The sequence below is a fragment of the Ornithorhynchus anatinus genome, chromosome 5, assembly GCF_004115215.2.
Source record: "Ornithorhynchus anatinus isolate Pmale09 chromosome 5, mOrnAna1.pri.v4, whole genome shotgun sequence".
Classification (NCBI taxonomy): domain Eukaryota; kingdom Metazoa; phylum Chordata; class Mammalia; order Monotremata; family Ornithorhynchidae; genus Ornithorhynchus; species Ornithorhynchus anatinus.
Window position 1 is genome coordinate 49228766 of NC_041732.1, and position 20262 is coordinate 49249027.

The following is a 20262-nucleotide window of genomic DNA, read 5'->3' on the forward strand; positions in this document are numbered from 1 at the left end:
AGGAAAAAGCTTTACAGAAATGTGTTTATCTTGGATTGCTATTTGACTGTGTTCCTGTTTTTATAATTTTGGTTTTTGTCATTAGAGCCAACTGGTTATAGCCAATTGGATGCGTATCCCACGTATTAGGGCAGAATCGCGTTGTTCAGCCACATTGGCTATTTAGGGAGTTTATTTCATCTTAGTCGTGAAATCAGCGGGTACCGCTACAGTTTGTAAGCAAATCCATTTCAAAGTCTTAGTAGATCTTAGGCATAAATTTAATAAATATGCTTCGAGTGTGGAGAATAAAATATCGCCAGGTTCACCGTTTTTGCACAGTGGCCTGTGTATTTAAAACCTGTGAAAAATGAGTCATTACGGAATAAAATTTCATGACCTGGCAAAGCCAAATGACACCTAATCTCCAGACGATAAGATAGAAACAGGATCTGTGAGGTCCGGAAGCTTCAAAAAATTACATTCTCTGGACCTTTGATGAACCTTCAAAAAAAAATTCCATTTTTTAAAGCATTTCCCCAAAAAGAGAAGCGCTGTCTAAGAATCCCTTTTCTCCCTTTCTGGCCGAGGCGGCAAATGGGCTGTTGCAGTTGCTTTATGAACCGGTGAGAGAATATCCGTGGCTCAGTGGAAAGAGCCCGGGCTAGGGAGTCAGAGGTCATGGGTTCGAATCCCGGCTCCACCACTTGTCAGTTGTGTGACTTTGGGCAAGTCACTTCACTTCTCTGAGCCTCAGTGACCTCATCTCTAAAATGGAGGTGAAGACTGTGAGCCCCACGTGGGACAACCTGATCACCTTGTATCCCCCCAGTGCTTAGGGCAGTGCACATAGTAAGCGCTTAACAAATGCCATCATTATCATTATTATTATTATTATCTTCCCTCCCTGGGTGTGTGGGTACTGGGTAGCATCCCTGCTCTCTGTAAATGCAGTGTAGAGATACCCTGTAGCACGTATCCCCCTTTACACATGTACAATTTGCCTTGTGGGGTGCCATTTTGGAAAACTATTGGGAATGGGGTCGGTGGGCATCCACTTTGGGCAATATTACCTTCAATCAATCAGGACTATTAATTGAGCGTTTACTTTGTGAAACTACTGGTTACTGCACCTTTCCCCTTTTAAAAACCTCCGAAAGTATCCCTGTAGTGGAGCATATAATCATTATAATAATGTTGGTGTTTGTTAAGCGCTTACTATGTGCAGAGCACTGTTCTAAGCGCTGGGGTAGATACAGGGTAATCAGATTGTCCCACGTGAGGCTTGAGGCTCACAGTCTTATTCCCCATTTTCCAGATGAGGGAACTGAGGCCCAGAGAAGTGAAGTGACTTGCCCACAGTCACACGGCTGACAAATGGCGGATCTGGGATTCGAACCCATGACCTCTGACTCCCAAGCCCGGGCTCTTTCCACTGAGCCACGCTGCTTCCCATATAAAAGTTCCAGTGTGGTCAACTCACTCCACAGTCAGAGCCCAGCCTGTTCTTTGCTGCGCTGGAAAATTAGGACGGGTGAAAAGGGAAGTGATCCTTCTCTGTGGGTGGTTGACACTTTCTTGAACTGGATTAGGTTTATTCATTTTGGATTAAAGAAAAGGAAGCAGCACCCATCGGTGTTCTCAGGCAGCTGGATTATCATTTAAAATAGCTTTTTGGTATAGTTGAAATGAACCCATATTTCCAGCTTGCTCGTTGTACAGTTTACAATAAGCAAATAAACTGATTCCCCTATTACTAGTATGTCATTTATATGATCCGCGTGTAATAACTGGTACCAAAATAATTCCCCATAGCACGTCTGTGAATCCGAAGATAGAGAAGAAGTGGTGGTCTGTGAGCTCTGTGAATCCAGTGTGGTGAGCTTCAATCAGCATATGAAAAGAAATCACCCCGGATGTGGCCGGAGCGCTAACCGCCAGGGATATCGTAGCAATGGTTCCTACGTGGATGGCTGGTTTGGTGGTGAATGTGGAAGCGGAAATCCATATTACCTGTTGTGTGGCAGTTGTCGGGAGAAATATTTGGCCCTGAAGACTAAATCCAAGGCATCGACTTCGGAAAGGTACAGAGAAAATTAGAAATTTTAGAGGTTCTGGAACCGAGAGCCGGGGAGAGGAATCACTTGGTGTCATCCAACTTGAATACTTTTATTTCTTGCTTGTCTGGGGAAAGTATACCAAACATCGGGGGTTATTGAGCGTTAAGACTTCATTTTTACGGGGAAAAAAAAGAGTACTTTCCCATTGTTTTCAGGAGTGGTTGTTATGGAAATACCTACTCTATATACCTTTCGATGGTAAATATTTAAGGACCAAATTTAATCATTTGTCTAAAGTGGCATAGAAGGTCTCCGTAGCGCTTAGTCTTGAAATTGATTTTGGAAGTATGTTTGGACTTAAACTTTAAAATAATTATATTGAACTCATTCTACAGGGAACAGGAAGAAAAAGGCTCTCTACAGCTCCTTAAAAATGCAGTTTGCCTTATCTGATTGTGAGATATGTTTATATAAAAATGAAATATTCTTGATATTTGGCACAGGTACAAAGGACAGGCCCCGGATTTAATTGGCAAGCAGGACAGCGTCTATGAAGGTAGTTTATTTTGAGAGTTCTTTTTATCATTATTAAATGCAGTTCTAGCATATATGCAATGCCTCCCCTCTCTTTGTGAGCAAAGATTTCCATCTTTCAACAGGATTTGGGCCTCTTTGAAAGGGTATCCATTTTAGGGATCTAAGAGCGTGTCCAATTCAGTATTCTGTCTCCGACCAGTTAGAGCGGATTGCGTAGGGGAAGGAACCTCGCGACGATTGTGTTTCATGGCGTCTCTCCAAATTTTAGGAATGTGCCAGCTAACATCACAGACTTGTCTGTAGTAACCCATGGACTGCTTCTCCTCGACTTTAGCCATACACCTTTTGAATTACTGATATTTTCTACCTGTGCTATTTTCTTTGTTAAGAATTCCATATGGTTATCACCCATTCAGTTGGAATTCTTAACACAAATTAGTACACCCACTTCATTGGTTGCCTCTGGTATTGGTAGTGTGGAACTTGAACAATAGTTCTGTGTTCATGAGGTCCTTAGCTTCTGTGATCTTTTTAGATATCCATAAATCCCTGAGGGCAGGGAACATGACCATCAGCTCTGTTACATTATACTCTCCCAAGTGCTTACTACAGTGCTCCTCCCAAGGTAGACACTCAAGTTTATTCATTCATTCAATAGTATTTATTGAGAGCTTACTATGTGCAAGTACTGTACTTAGCACTTAGCACTGTACTAAGCGCTTGGAATGTACAAATCGGTAACAGATAGAGACAGTCCCTGCCCTTTGACGGGCTTACAGTCTAATCGGGGGAGACGGACAGACAAGAACAATAGCGATAAATAGAATCGAGGGGATGAACATCTCATTAAAACAATAGCAAATAAATAGAATCAAGGCGATGTACATCTCATTAACAAAATAAATAGGGTAATGAAAATATATACAGTTGAACGGACAAGTACAGTGCTGAGGAGGTGGGAAGGGAGAGGGGGAGGAGGAGAGGGAAAGGGGGGGAGAAGAGGGTTTAGCTGCGGAGAGGTGAAGGGGGGTAGAGGGAGCAGAGAGAAAAGGGGAGCTCAGTCTGGGAAGCCCAAACTCAGAAGTCCTTCATTTTTGATCAGTCTCTTCATGTGGAAATTTTTCCTTTCCGTGATCATCTTGATGGCCTTTCCCTGAATTCTCTAATCAGCTCTTGTGTGTTTTTTTTCCTAAGAGAGTGAGACTCTAACTGCCATATCTATGATTTTATAAAGGGACAAACTTCATATTTGGTTTTGTATTGTTTTCTCTGACCTTCCTAGAGATTCAAATGAGCTTTGTTTACCTGGGTACAAGCACATTTTTTGAAAGGAATGTTCTTGGGGAATAATTTTTTTTCTTAGGTTTGCGTTTTGCAGATTCAAATCCAACTTTCATTATGCAGATAACAATTAGTAGTAGGAATTGCCCCAGGCAGATGAACTAATATTATTATTATGGCATTTGTTAAGCGCTTACTATGTGCAAAGCACTGTTCTAAGCACTAGGGAGGATACAAGGTGATCATGTTGTCCCACCTGGGGCTCACAGTCTTAATCCCCATTTTACAAGCGAGGTAACTGAGGCACAGAGAAGTTAAGTGACTTGCCCAGTGTCACACAGCTGACAAGCAGCTGAACTGGGATTTGAACCCATGACCTCTGACTCCCAAGCCCGGGCTCTTTCCACTGAGCTACGAATATATCCTAGCCCCATCTCAGAGCCTATTCCAAGAACCGTGAAACCCGCCGTGATTATCAGATAATAATCTGGGTTTTCCACTTCTTCATGGGTAAGAAAAATTGTAAAAAAAAAATTTGGCTTGGGCTTGGATCTCCTTGGGATCAGCGTAGTTTTATGCATCAGGTTAGCATTAGTGGCAATTCTACTCAGCAGGCAAGATGATTTGTACATTGCAAGCGCTTAGTACAGTGCTCTGCACATACTAAGCCCTTCCTAAATACCATTGAATGAATGAATTAACATTTTTGGAGCTGTCTTGAGACCCCCTGAAGTAAATAAATTGTCTGGACTGAAAGATTTGATGAGAGGATTTTGACTTCACAAACGCTGTCCTTCCTAGCCTGCTGCCATTCTGGCCTCAAGGCAGCCGTAAGTGTCTCAGCCGGGTGGCACAGGGTGAAAGGGCAGGGCTCGGGAAACCTACGTTAGCAGGTGTCAGTCGGGCACTTGAAATCTCATGGAAAGAACACCCTGTTCCCGGGTGTCACCTAACATTTTTTGCTCGTCAGGGCCGAACAGTAGCTTAAGGAAAAAAACCTCCCCAGGTTATTAGCTAATTGACAAGTAAGATACTTTTAGACACGTTTGAACACCCCCTAAATTTGTTGAATGGATCCAGGCATCGGGTGACCTAATAAGACGATCAATCTCTCAAATGGAATTTATTGGGCATTTACCGTGTGCGGAGCTGCTAAGGTCCTGGGTGCATCAGTAATAATAATAATAATGTTGGTATTTGTTAAGCGCTTACTATGTGCAGAGCACTGTTCTAAGCGCTGGGGGAGATACAGGACAATCAGGTTGTCCCCTGTGAGGCTCACAGTCTTAATCCCCATTTTACAGATGAGGTCACTGAGGCACAGAGAAGTTGAGTGACTTGCCCACAGTCACACAGTTGACAAGTGGCAGAGCCAGGATTCGAAACCGTGACCTCTGACTCCCACCCCGGGCTCTTTCCATTGAGCCACGCTGCTTCTCTGTTGGCAGACACGATCCCTGCCCACCAGAAGCTTACAGTCTAGAGGGGGAGCTGCAGTGTGGCAGTATTTCTTCCTGTCCCGTTTTCTTCCCCCCTTCACCTTCTTTGAGAAGCAGCGTGGCTCAGTGGAAAAGAGCCTGGGCTCGGGAGTCAGAGGTCATGGGTTCGAAACCCGGCTCTGCCACTTGTCAGCTGTGTGATTGTGGGCAAGTCACTTTACTTCTCTGTGCCTCAGTTACCTCATCTGTAAAATGGCGATTAACGGTAAGCCTCACGTGGGACAACCTGATGACCCTGTATCTACCCCAGCGCTTAGAACAGTGCTCTGCACATAGTAAGCGCTTAACAAATACCAACTTTATTATTATTATAAGAATGTTGTAAAAGTGAAGTACTCAGAAGAAAAATGTTTTCTTGCAGGTTAATGCTAAAAAGAAAAAATTAAGCTAAACTTTGCCCAAGAGTTCGTTTTGATGAGAACCTCGATCCCATTCTGTTTCAGTAAACACTTAAACAATATTTTAGAATAGCAAAGTAGAATTTATTTGGTTAATAAATTACTGCCTGACGGTGCAATGAAAAGTTGACTTCTCAGCCCAACGGTGATTTTTCTTTTGCATTGTTCACCTCAATTGCAGAAGACTGGGACATGCTAGATGTCGATGAGGATGAAAAGCTCACGGGCGAAGAAGAATTCGAGTTGCTTGCCGGACCTTTGGGTTTAAATGATCGTCGTATAGTCCCGGAGCCAGTTCAGTTCCCGGACAGTGACCCCCTGGGAGCATCAGTAGCGATGGTTACTGCCACGAACAGCATGGAAGAAACACTAATGCAAATAGGTAAACTTAACAGGAATTTCAACCAAGGACGTAAACTGCTGATTTTATTTAGGCCCTGACCCGGTCCCATTACAGGATGTTTTGTTTTTTTTCAGCCATTCTCTTGATGAATCATGGGAAGTATAGTTCTCTCCTACCCCACGTGTTCTCTTTTCAGAGAATTTGGGAGCAATGCTTCCTACCTTCGCTCTCATTTTTATTCCACTTAAATTTGCGGTATGTTTATAATACAGATCGGGGAAGCAGGCTTGAGTTAGCTCATTCTCTTTTCGGAAGTAATATCGCATGGTTCAGAAACAGGTGTCCCTTCAGGGATCAAAGGGAAGCATTTATAATTCTCTACGAAGTAAAAAATCCAGGCCTGCAATTGGGGCAACCCCGGTAACCCAAAGTCAGTTTCCGTGTCCCGTAATACCCGTCTACTGTGGTTAAATTCTGACTCCACTGTGTTCAGTGAGTAACGAAGAATGTTGGTATCTATGATATGAATGTCACATTCAGTAATGGCATTTGAAGCGGGTGAGAGCAGGAAGAGTCTGCTGCTGAAGAGGGTGAACGAAGGTATTGTGTCCCGTGGACACAGTGTACACCCTTAACTCCGGCCCGCTTCCTCTCAATGCAGCTGTAGGACTGGACCCGTGAGGAGCGTATTTGCAATCCCCATTACACCACATGACTTTTTAAGAGTAGGCCACTTCGTGCAGAAAGGCACCTCGCCATGTTCATTGCTCCAGTGTTAGGGGAGATGCAGCACCATTCAGTTCGGGAGGCTCAAACATCTCTATCGTGCAACACAATTTCCATCGCAAGGCACGCACTTGAAAACCCCTACAGACGCTGCGGTTAGCAAGTACATTATCAGAACGAGGAAAAACTGTTCAGCAGATCAGTGTGGGGAAATGTCAGCAGCATCACCTTGGAGAGCAGATCATACATAGATACAAAGCGGTCGTCATAATTATTAGTGAAAAACGGAAACTAAAAACTTTTCTTCTCGGTCAGACCAAAATGAAATCCTTTGTTTTAAAGGTTGCCACGGCTCCATAGAAAAATGTTCTTCTGGGAGAATAACCCTGGGAGAACAAGCTGCTGCTCTGTTAAACCCACACGACCGTGTAATGGCTTTAAGAAGAGTGACAGCAGCAGCTCAGGTCCTTTTAGCAAGAACTATGGTTATGAGAGCTCTTTCTCTGCTCTCTGTCAGGTGAGTGGTTCCCGATGGACCGGGTGGTTTTCTTTTCTGTATGAATCTTCACTGGGGAGCGACTTGATGCTGTCTGAGGACAAGGAGGGAGAAGAGAATACCTTTTAAATGCAAATAGTTCAGCATTGCCTGCTGAGAGGTGTAAACTCCTTATGGGCTGAGAATTAATTCATTCAATAGTATTTATTGAGCGCTGACTATGTGCAGAGCACTGTACTGAGCGCTTGGAATGTACAATTCAGCATGCATCTGCTAATTCCGCTGTATCGTACTCTCCCAATCACCCAGTACAGTGCTCTGAACGTAGCGCTCAAGAAATACCATTGATTGGTTGATGATAAAGCTCAGTGCTATCAAGAAGTGAACTTTATTGTCTGTTTTGCTCATGGCTGTATTCTGAAACGAAAGCTGATGGCAAAAGGAGAGAGTAGATTAAAAAATGGTTTAAAAAAAAAAAAGCCCATTAGGATAATCAGTTCATCAGAATATAATTCATTCATTCAGTAGTATTTATTGAGCGCTTACAATGTGCAGAGCACTGAACTAAAGCACTTGGAATGTACAATTGGGCAACAGAGACGATCCCTGCCCAGTGACGGGCTCACAGTCTAAACGGGGGAGACAGGAGGCAGAGCAAAACAGAACGAAACAAAAACAAGACAACAGCATCGAGATAAATAGAATCAAGGAGATATACACCTTATTAATGAAATAAATAGGGTAATAAATAATATACACAAATGAGCACAGTGCGGGGGGGAAGAGCAGAGGGTCAGGGTGAGGGGAGAGGGAGCAGAGGGAAAAGGGGGCTCAGTCTGGGAAGGCCTCTTGGAGGAGGGGAGCTCTCAAAAGCGGGATGAAGACAATAAGTAGAAATAAGACTACGAGAAGCTCAGTACAGTGTATTTTCTAATAAAAAATGTATATCTTCACTTTGTATATTGCTTCTATATATTCTTGACAGAAAACACTTGACCGTTACAGCTTTAAGTAGGAAGATAGTCATTTCTGAGACAGCTTTCTTATTATCAAGTGCGACTTGAGTGCGTATAACCTGGATCTCCGAGTCCGCTCTGGTCAGTCTTTTCCTTCTTGCTCTAAAGCAGTTTATTTTTGTTTTGACAGTGGTTCCAGTTGCAGTCTCGCTGCCGGTCTTGAATCCTTGGGCTTAACGGATATCCGAACGTTGGTTCGATTAATGTGCTTGGCTGCAGCGGGAAGGGCTGGTCTCTCCACGAGTCCTTGCGTTGTGGCCAGCTCCTCGGAGCGTTCTCGAGGCATGCACAGCAAGACCAGCAAGCCCATATCCTGCCTAGCATATCTGAGCACAGCTGTGGGCTGCTTAGCATCTAATGCACCCAGTGCTGCAAAACTGTTGGTGCAGTTGTGTACACAGGTAGGCCTCTTTATTTGTATAGCTATCTGTTGGTCTTTTCCCCGGTTGACTCTTTCCTTTGCTGTCAAGAGTGCTGAACCCGCCTCCAAAGTGACTTTTATCTGAAAAGAATTACCAGAAAAATTACCTCAACCCATTTCAGTGTCAGTGAAAGTTTAGACGGTTTGCTTGAAGGTTGCGTACGGAATAATTATTAATAGCTTAATTTCAATCCGGAGGGAAGTGTTTTGAGCTTTTCCCTAAGGGCTGGCCTGGGGACCGGTCCCACCGTCTATTTCGATGGTCCAAACCGAGGAAGTGAGAGCGGATTCGTAGCTAAATTCGAAGCTGGTTCTAAACTGGGTGGGGATGCTAACACTTTAAATTCTATTTCTGCCTTCCGATACAAGTTTGCCAAGTTTTACAAAAATAGGAAGGGTTTAATGGGATCAGATACAAAGTAGGGCACTTGAAGATGAAAAAATGCAAATATAGGATGGGGGAAAGACTGGGGAGGCCCAGACACTTGTAAATTCATTTTTATGTTCTCCTTTAACTTTTCTTCAGATATATTTAGAAAATTTAACAAGGGAGTACATAAAAACGAAGCTCTTCAGAGGCGGGTCAAGGATTTTGGAGAAGAAGGGTAGGAGGGAGAAGGGGGCGATAACTGGAAGGAACCGTGGGGCGGCTCTGCCACTTGTCAGCCGTGTGACTGGGGGCGAGTCACTTAATTTCTCTGTGCCTCAGTCACCTCATCTGTAAAATGGAGATTAAGACTGTGAGCCTCACGTGGGACAGCCTGATTTCCCTGTATCAACCCCAGCGCTTAGAACAGTGTTTTGCACGTAGTAAGCGCTTAACAAATACCAACATTATTATTATTACTATTTTTTAAGGATAGGGGATACATGAGCGTGGTTGAAAGCAGTGGGGAAGAAGCCAGTGGAAAGTGAATGGTTAAAGATGGTGGTCAGGGAAGGTAGCAGGGAGGGGGCAAACGTTTTGATAAGGTGTGAAGAGATGGGGTCAGAGGTGTAGGCGGAGTGGGTAGATTTTGAGAAGAGGCAAGAGAACTCTCAAGATACTGTTGGGAATATTGGTGGTTGAAGAGGGTGCAGGAGGACTTGGAGAGGAGCAGAGGAGATTTTAGAGAGAGCATGCCTGATGCTTTCAGTTTTGTCAGTAAAATACACGGCCTGACTTCTAATCCTGGCTCCGCCACTTGTCTGCTGTGTGACGTTGAGCAAGTCACTTCACTTCTCTGGGCCTCAGTTCCCTCATCTGGAAAATGAGGAATTAAGACTGTGAACCCCATGTGGAAAAGGGACTGTGTCCAACCTGATTACCTTGTATCTACCCCAGCGCTGAGAACTTGGCACATGGTAAGCGCTTAACGAATGCTATTATTATTATTATTATTACAGTACTCTACTCGCAGTAAGTGCTCAATAAATTCGACTGAGTAGTTAGAGAGTCATTGTCTCTTCCTCGTGGGGCAATCCCAGGCTCCCAGGACGTGGGGGAATGGGCCGAGGGGCTTGACCTCACCAACCTCTTGGTGCAGGAGTAGGCCCCTGGTACGTGGAGCGGGGAGACAGGGGGTCGACGTTTCCTCCTCCGGGTATAGGCTCCTGGTGCACGGGGAAGAGGGGCCTCGGGGGGATGTCCCAGTCCTGCAGGCGACGGTTGGGGGTTGGGGAGGTTCAGGAACGACCTAAGCCCCCAACTTGCATAAAACCTAAAAGACATTTTATGTTTTTGCAATTTAACTTCTCTGTGCTTCAGTTCCCTCATCTGTAAAATGGGGATTAAGACTGTGAGCCCTACGTGGGTCAATCAGATTACCTTATATCTCCCCCAGTGCTTAGAACAGCGCTTGGCAAACAGTAAGCGCTTAACAGACACCGTCATCGTCACCATTACTTTTATTGTTGTTTATCAGATTTTTAGTCACCAAAGCCGTCAATTTAATTGTTTTAAAAGAAGGAAAAGTGGCTCTTGGAAGTCTTTTAAAGGAAAATCTAGGTATTGGCTGAAAATACTCACGTCTCCGTTTTTGTCGCATTTCCCTCTGTAGAACCTGATCTCGGCTGCAACGGGTGTAAACCTGACCACGGTTGACGATCCAATTCAACGGAAGTTTCTGCCCAGTTTTTTGCGAGGAATTGCAGAAGAGAACAAACTTGTAACCTCTCCCAACTTTGTAGTAACTCAGGCCCTCGTGGCACTGCTAGCCGACAAAGGGGCTAAATTGAGGCCTAATTATGATAAAGCAGAAATTGAAAAGAAAGGTAAGTTTTTGTTCATTTCATCCCCAAAATCTGTCATTTTGTCTGTGTGATGTGTACATCAACAGTCAGCTTTTCCATTTGGCCACCAAGCGATTTATGCATATTTAATAACCGGTGAATTAAGAGAATGAATAACTTGTCATACGCTATCGGAATGTTTAATTTATTAGGGGTGATAGTTTAAATTGGCACCCTACATGCTTTTCTTTGTTGTTTACAGAATCGCATTTTAAAAGGTGCTGTGCTCTTTTCCCTTTTAAAAATACATTTCATAATTGTGGGAGAGGGGAGGTTTAAATATTACCCGATTTGCTTCCCTTCATTTATCCCCCTTCCATCTCACTGATCTGCAAAAGATGGGAGCTTTTTCTGACCTAAAAATCTGGTAATTTGATGGTCCTTTCCTTTCAAGGGTTTTTGGAGCTTTTGAGCGACAAAGGACCCTCTGTTCTTAATTACCTGTATCCTACTTCTTCTCATCCTCTTCTCCAACCTCCTCCGCCATCTGCTCCAGAGGTTGGTTTGTACGTTTTTGCCAAACTCCCAATTAACCTGCCTCCAGGGTGATGATTTCCCCATTTCTAAAATCTATTTTTGAAAATATAGCCTTTGCGTCAGTTAAAAAAAAAATGCTAGTAATAATTGCATTTGTTACAGGCTTAGTATTTGCTAAGCGCTGAGATAGGTAGTCGGAGGTCATGGGTTCGAATCCTGGCTCTGCCACTCGTCAACTGTGTGACGGTGGGCAAGTCACTTCGCTTCACTGGGCCTCAGTTACCTCATCTGTCAAATGGGGATGAAAACCGTGAGCCTCACGTGGGACAACCCGATTACCCTGTATCTCCCCCAGGCTTAGAACAGTGCTCTGCACATAGTAAGCGCTTAACAAATACCAATATTATTATTTTTATTACAAGACGATCAAGTTGGAGACAGTCTGCGTTTCACATGGCTCATCATGTCTTGTGCAGTCGCGCTGTCTCCGACCCATAGTGGCTCCATGGGCACATCTCTCCCAGTACGCCCACCTCCACCTGCAGTCGTTTTGGTAGTGTATCCGTAGAGTTTCCTTGGATAAAAATCCGGAAGTGGTTTTCCATTGCCTCCTTCGGCGCCGGAAACTCGAATCTCCGCCCTCGACTCTTACCCATGCTGCTGCTGCCCAGTACAGGGGAGTTTGGACTCGTAGCAGATGGCCTTCCGCTCGCGAGCCGCCGCCCGGGCTAGGAATGGGATGGGTATAATAATAAGAAGAATAATAATGTTGGTATTTGTTAAGCGCCTACTATGTGCAGAGCACTGTTCTAAGCGCTGGGGTAGATACAGCCCTGTGCCTCAGTTACCTCATCTGTAAAATGGGGATGAAGACCGTGAGCCTCACGTGGGACAACCCGATTGCCCTGTATCTACCCCAGCGCTTAGAACAGTGCTCTGCACAAAGTAAGCGCTTAACAGATGCCAATGTTATTATTACTATTACAGGGTCAACAGGTTGTCCCACGTGAGGCTCACGGTCTTCATCCCCATTTTACTTCTGCTTGACTCTCCCTCCCGTAGTCAAGCCTGGAAACTCTCCAGGCGTGACCCCCGAGGGGGGATAGGGCTCAGAATCTAAAGGAAGAGGAGACTAGGCATTTAATCCCCTTCTTACAGATGAGGAAACTAAGAAACAGAGGAAGGGAAATGACTTGCCCAAGGTCACCCAACGGGCTCGTGACAGAGCCGGGATTAGTAGCCAGGTCCCCTGACTCCCAGGCCCTTGCCCTTTCCACTAGGCCAAGTATTGGTTGCATTCGTCATTAAAAAGAGCACGGCACCATTCGCGTAAACTTCTGTAAGATTGTTTTGTGCTTAAGAAACAATTGTGTGTCTGAAAAGATATGGCTGTCACCATTATTCCTTGTTCATGTTACCGGCACTCATCTGGGCATCATTTCATTGTTTCGTTTAAGCAGGTTTAATTGCCCAATTGTATGCCCATCCTTCCTATGATCCTTCTGCTGTAGGCCCTCTGGAACTGGCTAATGCCCTGGCAGCTTGCTGCCTATCTTCAAGGCTCTCGTCACAACACAGGCAGTGGGCCGCTCAACAACTTGTGCGAACTCTAGCCGCACACGACCGAGACAATCAGACGAGTCCTCAGACTCTTGCCGACATGGGAGGAGATCTTAGGAAGTGCTCCTTCATAAAGCTGGAGGCCCATCAGAACAGGGTACGTATTGCCGGCTTTCGTCGCGGCGGTTCAGAACGCGCCGGGGACTTGACCTGAAAGAGCCGCGCGGCTCGAGAGGCGTTCGAACGGGCAGCGGCAGGATCTCCACGCTCATTAGCGTGGCTCGGTGGGAAGAGCCCGGGCTTGGGAGGCCGGAGTCATGGGTTCGAATGCCGGCTGCGCCGCTTGCCAGCTGTGTGACTTGGGGCAAGTCACTTCACTTCTCTGGGCCTCAGTTACCTCATCTGTAAAATGGGGATTGGGACTGTGAGCCTCACGTGGGACAACCCGATGACCCTGTATCTCCCCCAGCGCTTAGAACAGTGCTCTGCGCGTAGTAAGCGCTTAACAAATGCCGACATTATTTTAGAGAAGCAGCGTGGCTCAGGGGAAAGGGCACGGGCTTTGGAGTCAGAGGTCATGAGTTCGAATCTCAGCTCGGCCACTTGTCAGCTGTGTGACTGTGGGCAAGTCACTTAACTTCTCTGTGCCTCAGTTACCTCGTCTGTAAAATGGGGATTAAGACCGTGAGCCCCACGTGGGACAACCTGATTCCCCTGTGTCTACCCCAGTGCTTAGAACAGTGCTCCGCACATAGTAAGCGCTTAACAAATACAAACATTATTATTCTCTGGGCCTCGGTTACCTCCTCTGTAAAACGGGGACTGAAACCGTGAGCCGCACGTAGGACAACCTGATCATGTTGTATCTCCCAGCGCTTAGAACAGTGCTTTGCACATAGTAAACGCTTAACAGATACCACCATTATTAGTATTATTACTGTCTCGAATTAGAGATTGACTTTCTCCTTCGTCCAGATTTGTCTGATTGCCAACTCCACGCCCCATGTAGAGCCGTGTAAACCTGAGGAGGGTTGAAGGGAAGGAGAAACCAAAGAATGAAATCCCACAAAAGGTCCCTTTCTCTAAAAAAGCTACTAAGGAGCTACTATTTCTCTCAGAGAGCGTGAATTCCTCAGTGGTGATGGTGCTGTAAAATGAGCTTCTCAGATATACCCGAGGGAAGGCTAAGAATAGTCTCTGAGCCCACCGTGGGCAGGGATTGTCTCGTGGCTCAGTGGAAAGAGCCTGGGCTTCGGAGTCAGAGGTCACGGGTTCGACTCCCGGCTCTGCCACTTCTCAGCTGTGTGACTGTGGGCGAGTCACTTCACTTCTCTGGGCCTCAGTTCCCTCATCTGTCAAATGGGGATTAACTGTGAGCCTCACGTGGGACGACCTGATGACCCTGTATCTCCCCCAGCGCTTACAACAGTGCTCTGCACGTAGTAAGCGCTTAACCAATACCAACGTTATTATTTCTTGCTGAATTGTACTTCTCAAGCACTTAGTAAAGTGCTCTGAACACAGGCGCTCAATAAATACGATTGAATGAACTTTAGTCCCTCCTCATCCCCCGATTTTGATTGTAGATCTCTTAAAGCGCATCTGACAAACGATTAGTCTCCCTTCAGAGGCGTATTAAAATCACGTCTCCTCCAAGAGGTGTGGGAAGCAGCATGGCCTAGAGAAAAGAGCACGGGCCTGGGAGTCAGAGGACCTGGGTTTTAATCCTTGTTCCTCCCCTTGTCTGCTGGGTGGCCGTGGGCAAGTCACTTAACTTCTCTTTGCCTCAGTTTCCTCATCTGTAAAATGGGGGTTAAGACTGTGAGCCCCATCTGGGACACGGAGGGCGTCCAACCTGATTAGCTTGTATCTGCCCCAGTGATTAATAGAGAGCCCGGCATCTAGACAGCGTGGCTCAGTGGAAAGAGCCTGGGCTTGGGAGTCAGAGGTCATGGGTTCAAATCCCGGCTCTGCCACTTGTCAGCTGTGTGACTGTGGGCGAGTCACTTAACTTCTCTGGGCCTCAATTACCTCATCTGTAAAATGGCGATTAAGACTGTGAGCCTCACGTGGGACAACCTGATGACCCTGTATCTCCCCCAGCGCTTAGAACAATGTTCTGCCCATAGTAAGCGCTTAACAAATACCAACATTATTATTATTCAGCAAATACCATAAAAGTGGCTTTCCCTACGTCCCCATTTCCCCTGCTCCCTCTCCCTCTGTGTCACTTTGCACGTGCATTTGTACCCTTTATTCACCCCACCTTCAGCCCTGAGGCACTTATGTACATATTTGTAATTTATTTTACCATCTGCCTCCGCCCCTCTATTCTCCCAAGCACTTAGTAAAGTGCTCTGTGCTCAATAAATATGATCGAATGATTGACTTTTAAGGCCTTTCGTACTTTTAATGAATCTTAGGAAATTCCTTCAAAAGAGGACCCAACTTACATGATGATGTTCCAGATTTTCCACTCCACATGATAAGTATCTTTTAATTTAGCCTGAGTTTTGTTTTCCAGTACAAAACGAGGGAGACGTAGGTTTCAAATGTTCCTAAACTCCTGCAATTTTTCCCTTCTGTTTTTCAGGTGATGATGTGCGTTTGGTGTAATAAAAAGGGGCTTTTGGCCACCAGTGGCAATGATGGCACCATCAGAGTATGGAATGTTACCAAAAAACAATATTCGTTGCAACAAACCTGTGTATTTAACCGACTGTAAGTTTGAATGCGAACATTCAATGGCCTCGAAGCTTATATTTTAGTGTCAGCTACCTTAATAGTATATGATCGTGAATCATTACGGCGGCATATTTATTTGGAAAGAAAATTGGGAACTCTCTAGCGAAATGGGAACTCTTTCACCCAGTCACAGACTTACAAACTGCAGCAAAGTCATTCGACGTCTGTGCTTTTAAAGCAGTTAAATATAAGGTTATTTGCTAACATGAAGTTCACACAGGATGCAGTGTGCTTCAAAGGTCACTTATTTTTCAAAGTTCTTTATATCTCATGTGAGAAGTGCAGTTATTTTTATTTAAGCAGGGTTCACTTCACCCCTCCTTTCCATTATGCTTTGAAATAGTGCTGTAAGTCATAAAATAGAATGTGACCGTCTGTGTTTTTCTAATGAATCCCTTCCCTGAATACTCTTCCTTCCTCACTCTCTCCCCTGAACCTTTCTGGTCATCCCATTAGCCATGCAGTACTTGGTAGTAGTAATATTTATTAAGCACCTACGCGTGTAAAGCACTGTGGTAATTACCGGTGAAATTAATACATGGGTGAACATTGCATTCTATGAAAGGGGGCTTATGAAACTTAACGGATACACATACCAGAAGGACTTCATGACAGAAGATGGGACGTTCCGAAGAGGGCGTGTCCATGGAGCCGCTGTGGGTCGGAAGCGACTCGACGGCATTTGAAGAAGAACATTACACACGTTCCCGGTCATCAAGGGAACTCCCCTTCACAGTTCTACTCCCCCAAACACCTAGGACGGTGCTCTGCTCGAAGTAGATGTTCAGTAAATCCCAGGGATCGATTTAAGAGTTTGGAGAGATGCTGTGGGTGACGGTGGGGAGGGACTAGATTTAGTATGACCCAGAGATCCGTGAGTTTCAGGAAGTTCTATGTTTTTGTTCTAGGGAAAGTGAATCAGAGGAAAGTTTGGGGTCACCGGGTGATCCAAGCTTCTCACCTGTCTCTTGGAGTATCAGTGGAAAATATCTAGCTGGAGCTCTGGAAAAGGTGGTGAATATTTGGCAAGTCAATGGTACGATTCACGTATTCTCTTCTTTGCCCTTTTTTATGCTCTCTATACTTTTACATAAGCCTCTATCCCCAATTAGCACTCTTAAGTGACTGACTCTTCACCGATTGACTAAAAATAGAGCACTGTGCAAAAGAACAACCGGCGCCTCCTTTATACCTGCTCCAGACCAACTCTGGAGATGTGACTGCTAAGGCTCCTTTGGGGGCAGTGACCCTGCTCTCCTAATCTGACGCTCTCCAGCCCCAAGCCGCCAGTTGCCACCGCTGCCGGGGCTTTGATCGCTGTTTACCTCCTCCTTAGTGTCTCCCCCCCCCCCCGCCGAGCACCGGTAGCGCTTCTGTCAACCGGCGGGTCCCCTCAGCTCCGTTGAGGGTGGAGATCAGAGCATTATCACAAAGCCAAAAAGGAATGAAACAAATTTTGGCATTAAAATGTGAAGGAATGCTCAAGGAAGAGTTTATAGCTGGGGATTCCTGTATATGCCTGGCGGCAAACAAAAGTCAGGGGTGATGAGCTGCATGCTCTCTGGTGGAGCAGATTTGTAGCCTATGGTGTGGAACACAACATGGCTACACTTCCTCTCCAGGTACTGAAATAGAGCAGACCCGTGCACAGTGGAGGGGATATCGGTGAGGCATGCTTGCCTCTGTCAGGTGGTCACCGACCGGGCCGCTCTGATAATAGTAATAATAATAATAACAGTAATTGTGATATTTGCGCTAAGCACTGGCGCTGATACAAGCAAATCGGGATGGTCGCGGTTCCGGTCTCACACGGGGCATACAGTCTCAATCCCCATTTTAGAGATGAGGTAATCGAGGCCCAAAGAAGTGAAGCGACTTGTCCAGATCGCACAGCAGACAAGTGGCGGAGCTGGGATTAGGACTCAGGACCGTCCGACTCCCAGGCCCTTGCTCTCTCCACTCTGCGTGCCGCTTTGTCTCGAGAGCAGCACTGCCTGAGATTGCCTGCGCCGATTCAAAACCTAGTGCGTGGGGTATCCCAGATGCCTAGAGTCGGCCCAGGCTCAGGGCAACCTTCACGGGCCTCTGGGCTGCCCAGAACAGAGGAAAGGGCCTTCACCGGGCTACAGGACCTAGCAGGTGTGTGTCAGGGGTGAAGGCCCTCCCCTCCTTTCCCCCCGAGTTGCCATGGAGTTCAAGCACTCTGGGCCTGATCTTTGTTGTAAAAAATGACACTTGGAGTTCACGAGGCTGCTTTGACCTCCAGAATGGCACACGGTACTTGGGTAGGAGCAGTCTTTTCCCTAGAGGCAGTTCTGTAGTAAGTACCCTTTCAGGGGTGTGTGGTCTATTCCCCCTTCCACACGAGTGGGAGAAGCAGAGGGCTCTGATGATTCACAGGGCTTAGATGATAAGGGTAGTCTGTATTAGACTACCCTTTCCCAAGTCACCACGTTTTCCAAGTTGCTTTTTTTTCCGCTCTCTTGAAAGAGCATAAAATGCCCCATTTGCAGACCTTTGGATTGGTAACAATTATTCCATCTCCTATATCAAAGATCTTTCTCAACGTCTAACCCATGACTCTATGGGGGGGAGGGTCAAACAGCCAGTAGTAGGGGAGTTCCTACTGGGGCTGTGCCATCGACGGCGAAGGTTTCTGATCAGAGAACCACCTGGAATATCTCACGTCGTGTACGGGCTCAGCAGAAATGCTGGAAAGAGCCAGCAAAGACCGAGGCGCCTAGCCCGGCAACCGCCTGTTGGTCTGTCGCTGTGTCCAGCATCAGTACTATGCTGTGGTCACTTTGGCCATAAATGTGTTGCCCCCCGCCTGCCTACCTAACTGTTGTGTTGCCATCACTGCCTTAGAGGGAACGTGCAAACCCCTGGCACTCTAATGGAGTCCATCACGTCGCTTCTCGGCCCTGAAGTTTTCAGAACTGCGCTGGCACTCTGTGTTTATGACCGGAGAGTCTGTCACCGTCTGATAGATTCTGATGAGCAACAGTGGTGACTCTGTGAAATCTGCCTGCTTTTGTGGCTTACCTTAACGGAGCGTGAAATTAGTCTCACACCCCACATTCAGCCCCCCAAGCGATTTCATCCATTAAACCCATCGACGTGCTGGGTTTGGTCGCACTCCTTTGGCTGCTTCAACCCCAGTGGCTTCTGCATAACTTTATTCTGGACTCAGATCCTGGTGTTAAGTTTCCAGCACTCTTTACCCTGAGATCAGTTGCTCCCGATATACACGGAGAGCCGGGTTGGGAAAGAGGTGCTACGAGAAGAAAAGCTCTTTGAGGGCAGGACTTGTGTGTTTCTACTCCGTTATTCTCTCCCAAATGCTTAATTCAGTGTGCTACTCACAGTAAGCCTTCAGTAAATACCATCGATTGATTGACTGATGGATTCTAGGCTGTGAACCCATTGTTGGGTAGGGATTGTCTCGATTTGTTGCCGAATTGTACTTTCCAAGTGCTTAGTATGGTGCTCTGCACACAGTAAGCGCTCAATAAATGATTGAATGAATTGGAAATGACTCTACTTCCTGGAATTCAGCCTACCCAAGTCCCCCCATCTCTCAGTCCACGCTTCATTCTGAACTGACCCATAACCAAGGACAGAGCAGTTCCCCACCCCTGGTCTACCAGTGAATTCTGGAGAAAGGTAATAATCGATATCTTTTTCCGTCAGGAGGAAAAGGGCTAGTAGACCCTCAACCACACTGGGTATCTGCGTTGGCTTGGCCGGAAGAGGGTGGGCCTGCAACCTGGTCTGGAGAGTCTCCGGAATTGCTGCTCGTGGGACGTATGGATGGGTCTCTTGGAATTATCGAAGTTGTAGATGCTTCGACCATGCATCGGCGGGAACTGGACCATTGCTATCGAAAGGATGGTAAGCGCCTTTTTTATTTCTCTGGGATTTGGGTCGGCACTTTGAATTTTCAGACTCCACTGACTTGCGCGCTTGTTTTTTAAAAGGAGAAAACAGCGGCGACTCAAAAGCATATGTCCTGCTCTCAGGAAACTTATTTTTTTAAATTGTATTGACCTAGGTGAAGCAGCTTTCAATGGAGGACAGATTGACCATAATAGGGAAGATGGTGATAGACAGGATCATAAAGGGGGTGAGTGGAATTGGCATCCAGTAAGCCCCACTAAGGCAAGGGGGCGTCCAGTGAAGTGTGATAGTGGTAGTTTCAAAGCACTATAAGAAAACACTCCACTCGGTGGGAAGAAAAAATATGGAATTTATCATCAGAGGAAGTTACCCAGTTGTTGAGATCACTAAGGATACGTACAGATTCGTGGATGAAGGGTAGGTGGCACCTACATAGCTATTGGAATAAATCCGAAGGAGAGCGACCATCTTTTGGGTTATCCAGTCCTCCTGCCATTGTGATAGAGAAAGGACCCAGCGCTAGATGGACCATTTAGTTAGGTTCAGTAATTGC

General features: G+C 46.0%; 1 protein-coding gene across 4 annotated transcripts in view; it reads left to right on the forward strand.

Moving 5' to 3' along the window:
- Window positions 1-20262, forward strand: part of HERC1 (HECT and RLD domain containing E3 ubiquitin protein ligase family member 1) — a 160039-nt gene that overhangs the window by 107056 nt on the left and 32721 nt on the right. For 3 of the 4 annotated variants that reach the window (XM_039912031.1, XM_039912030.1, XM_039912032.1), the window contains exons 45-55: window positions 1795-2063; window positions 2543-2595; window positions 5936-6136; window positions 7166-7340; window positions 8466-8736; window positions 10796-11009; window positions 13016-13221; window positions 15658-15785; window positions 16718-16845; window positions 19503-19703; window positions 19864-19935. In XM_039912031.1, coding sequence (XP_039767965.1) covers window positions 1795-2063; window positions 2543-2595; window positions 5936-6136; window positions 7166-7340; window positions 8466-8736; window positions 10796-11009; window positions 13016-13221; window positions 15658-15785; window positions 16718-16845; window positions 19503-19703; window positions 19864-19935 — 1918 coding nt within the window. The remainder of the gene's footprint in view (window positions 1-1794; window positions 2064-2542; window positions 2596-5935; window positions 6137-7165; window positions 7341-8465; window positions 8737-10795; window positions 11010-13015; window positions 13222-15657; window positions 15786-16717; window positions 16846-19502; window positions 19704-19863; window positions 19936-20262) is intronic. The other variant, XM_029065780.2, reaches the window with a different exon arrangement.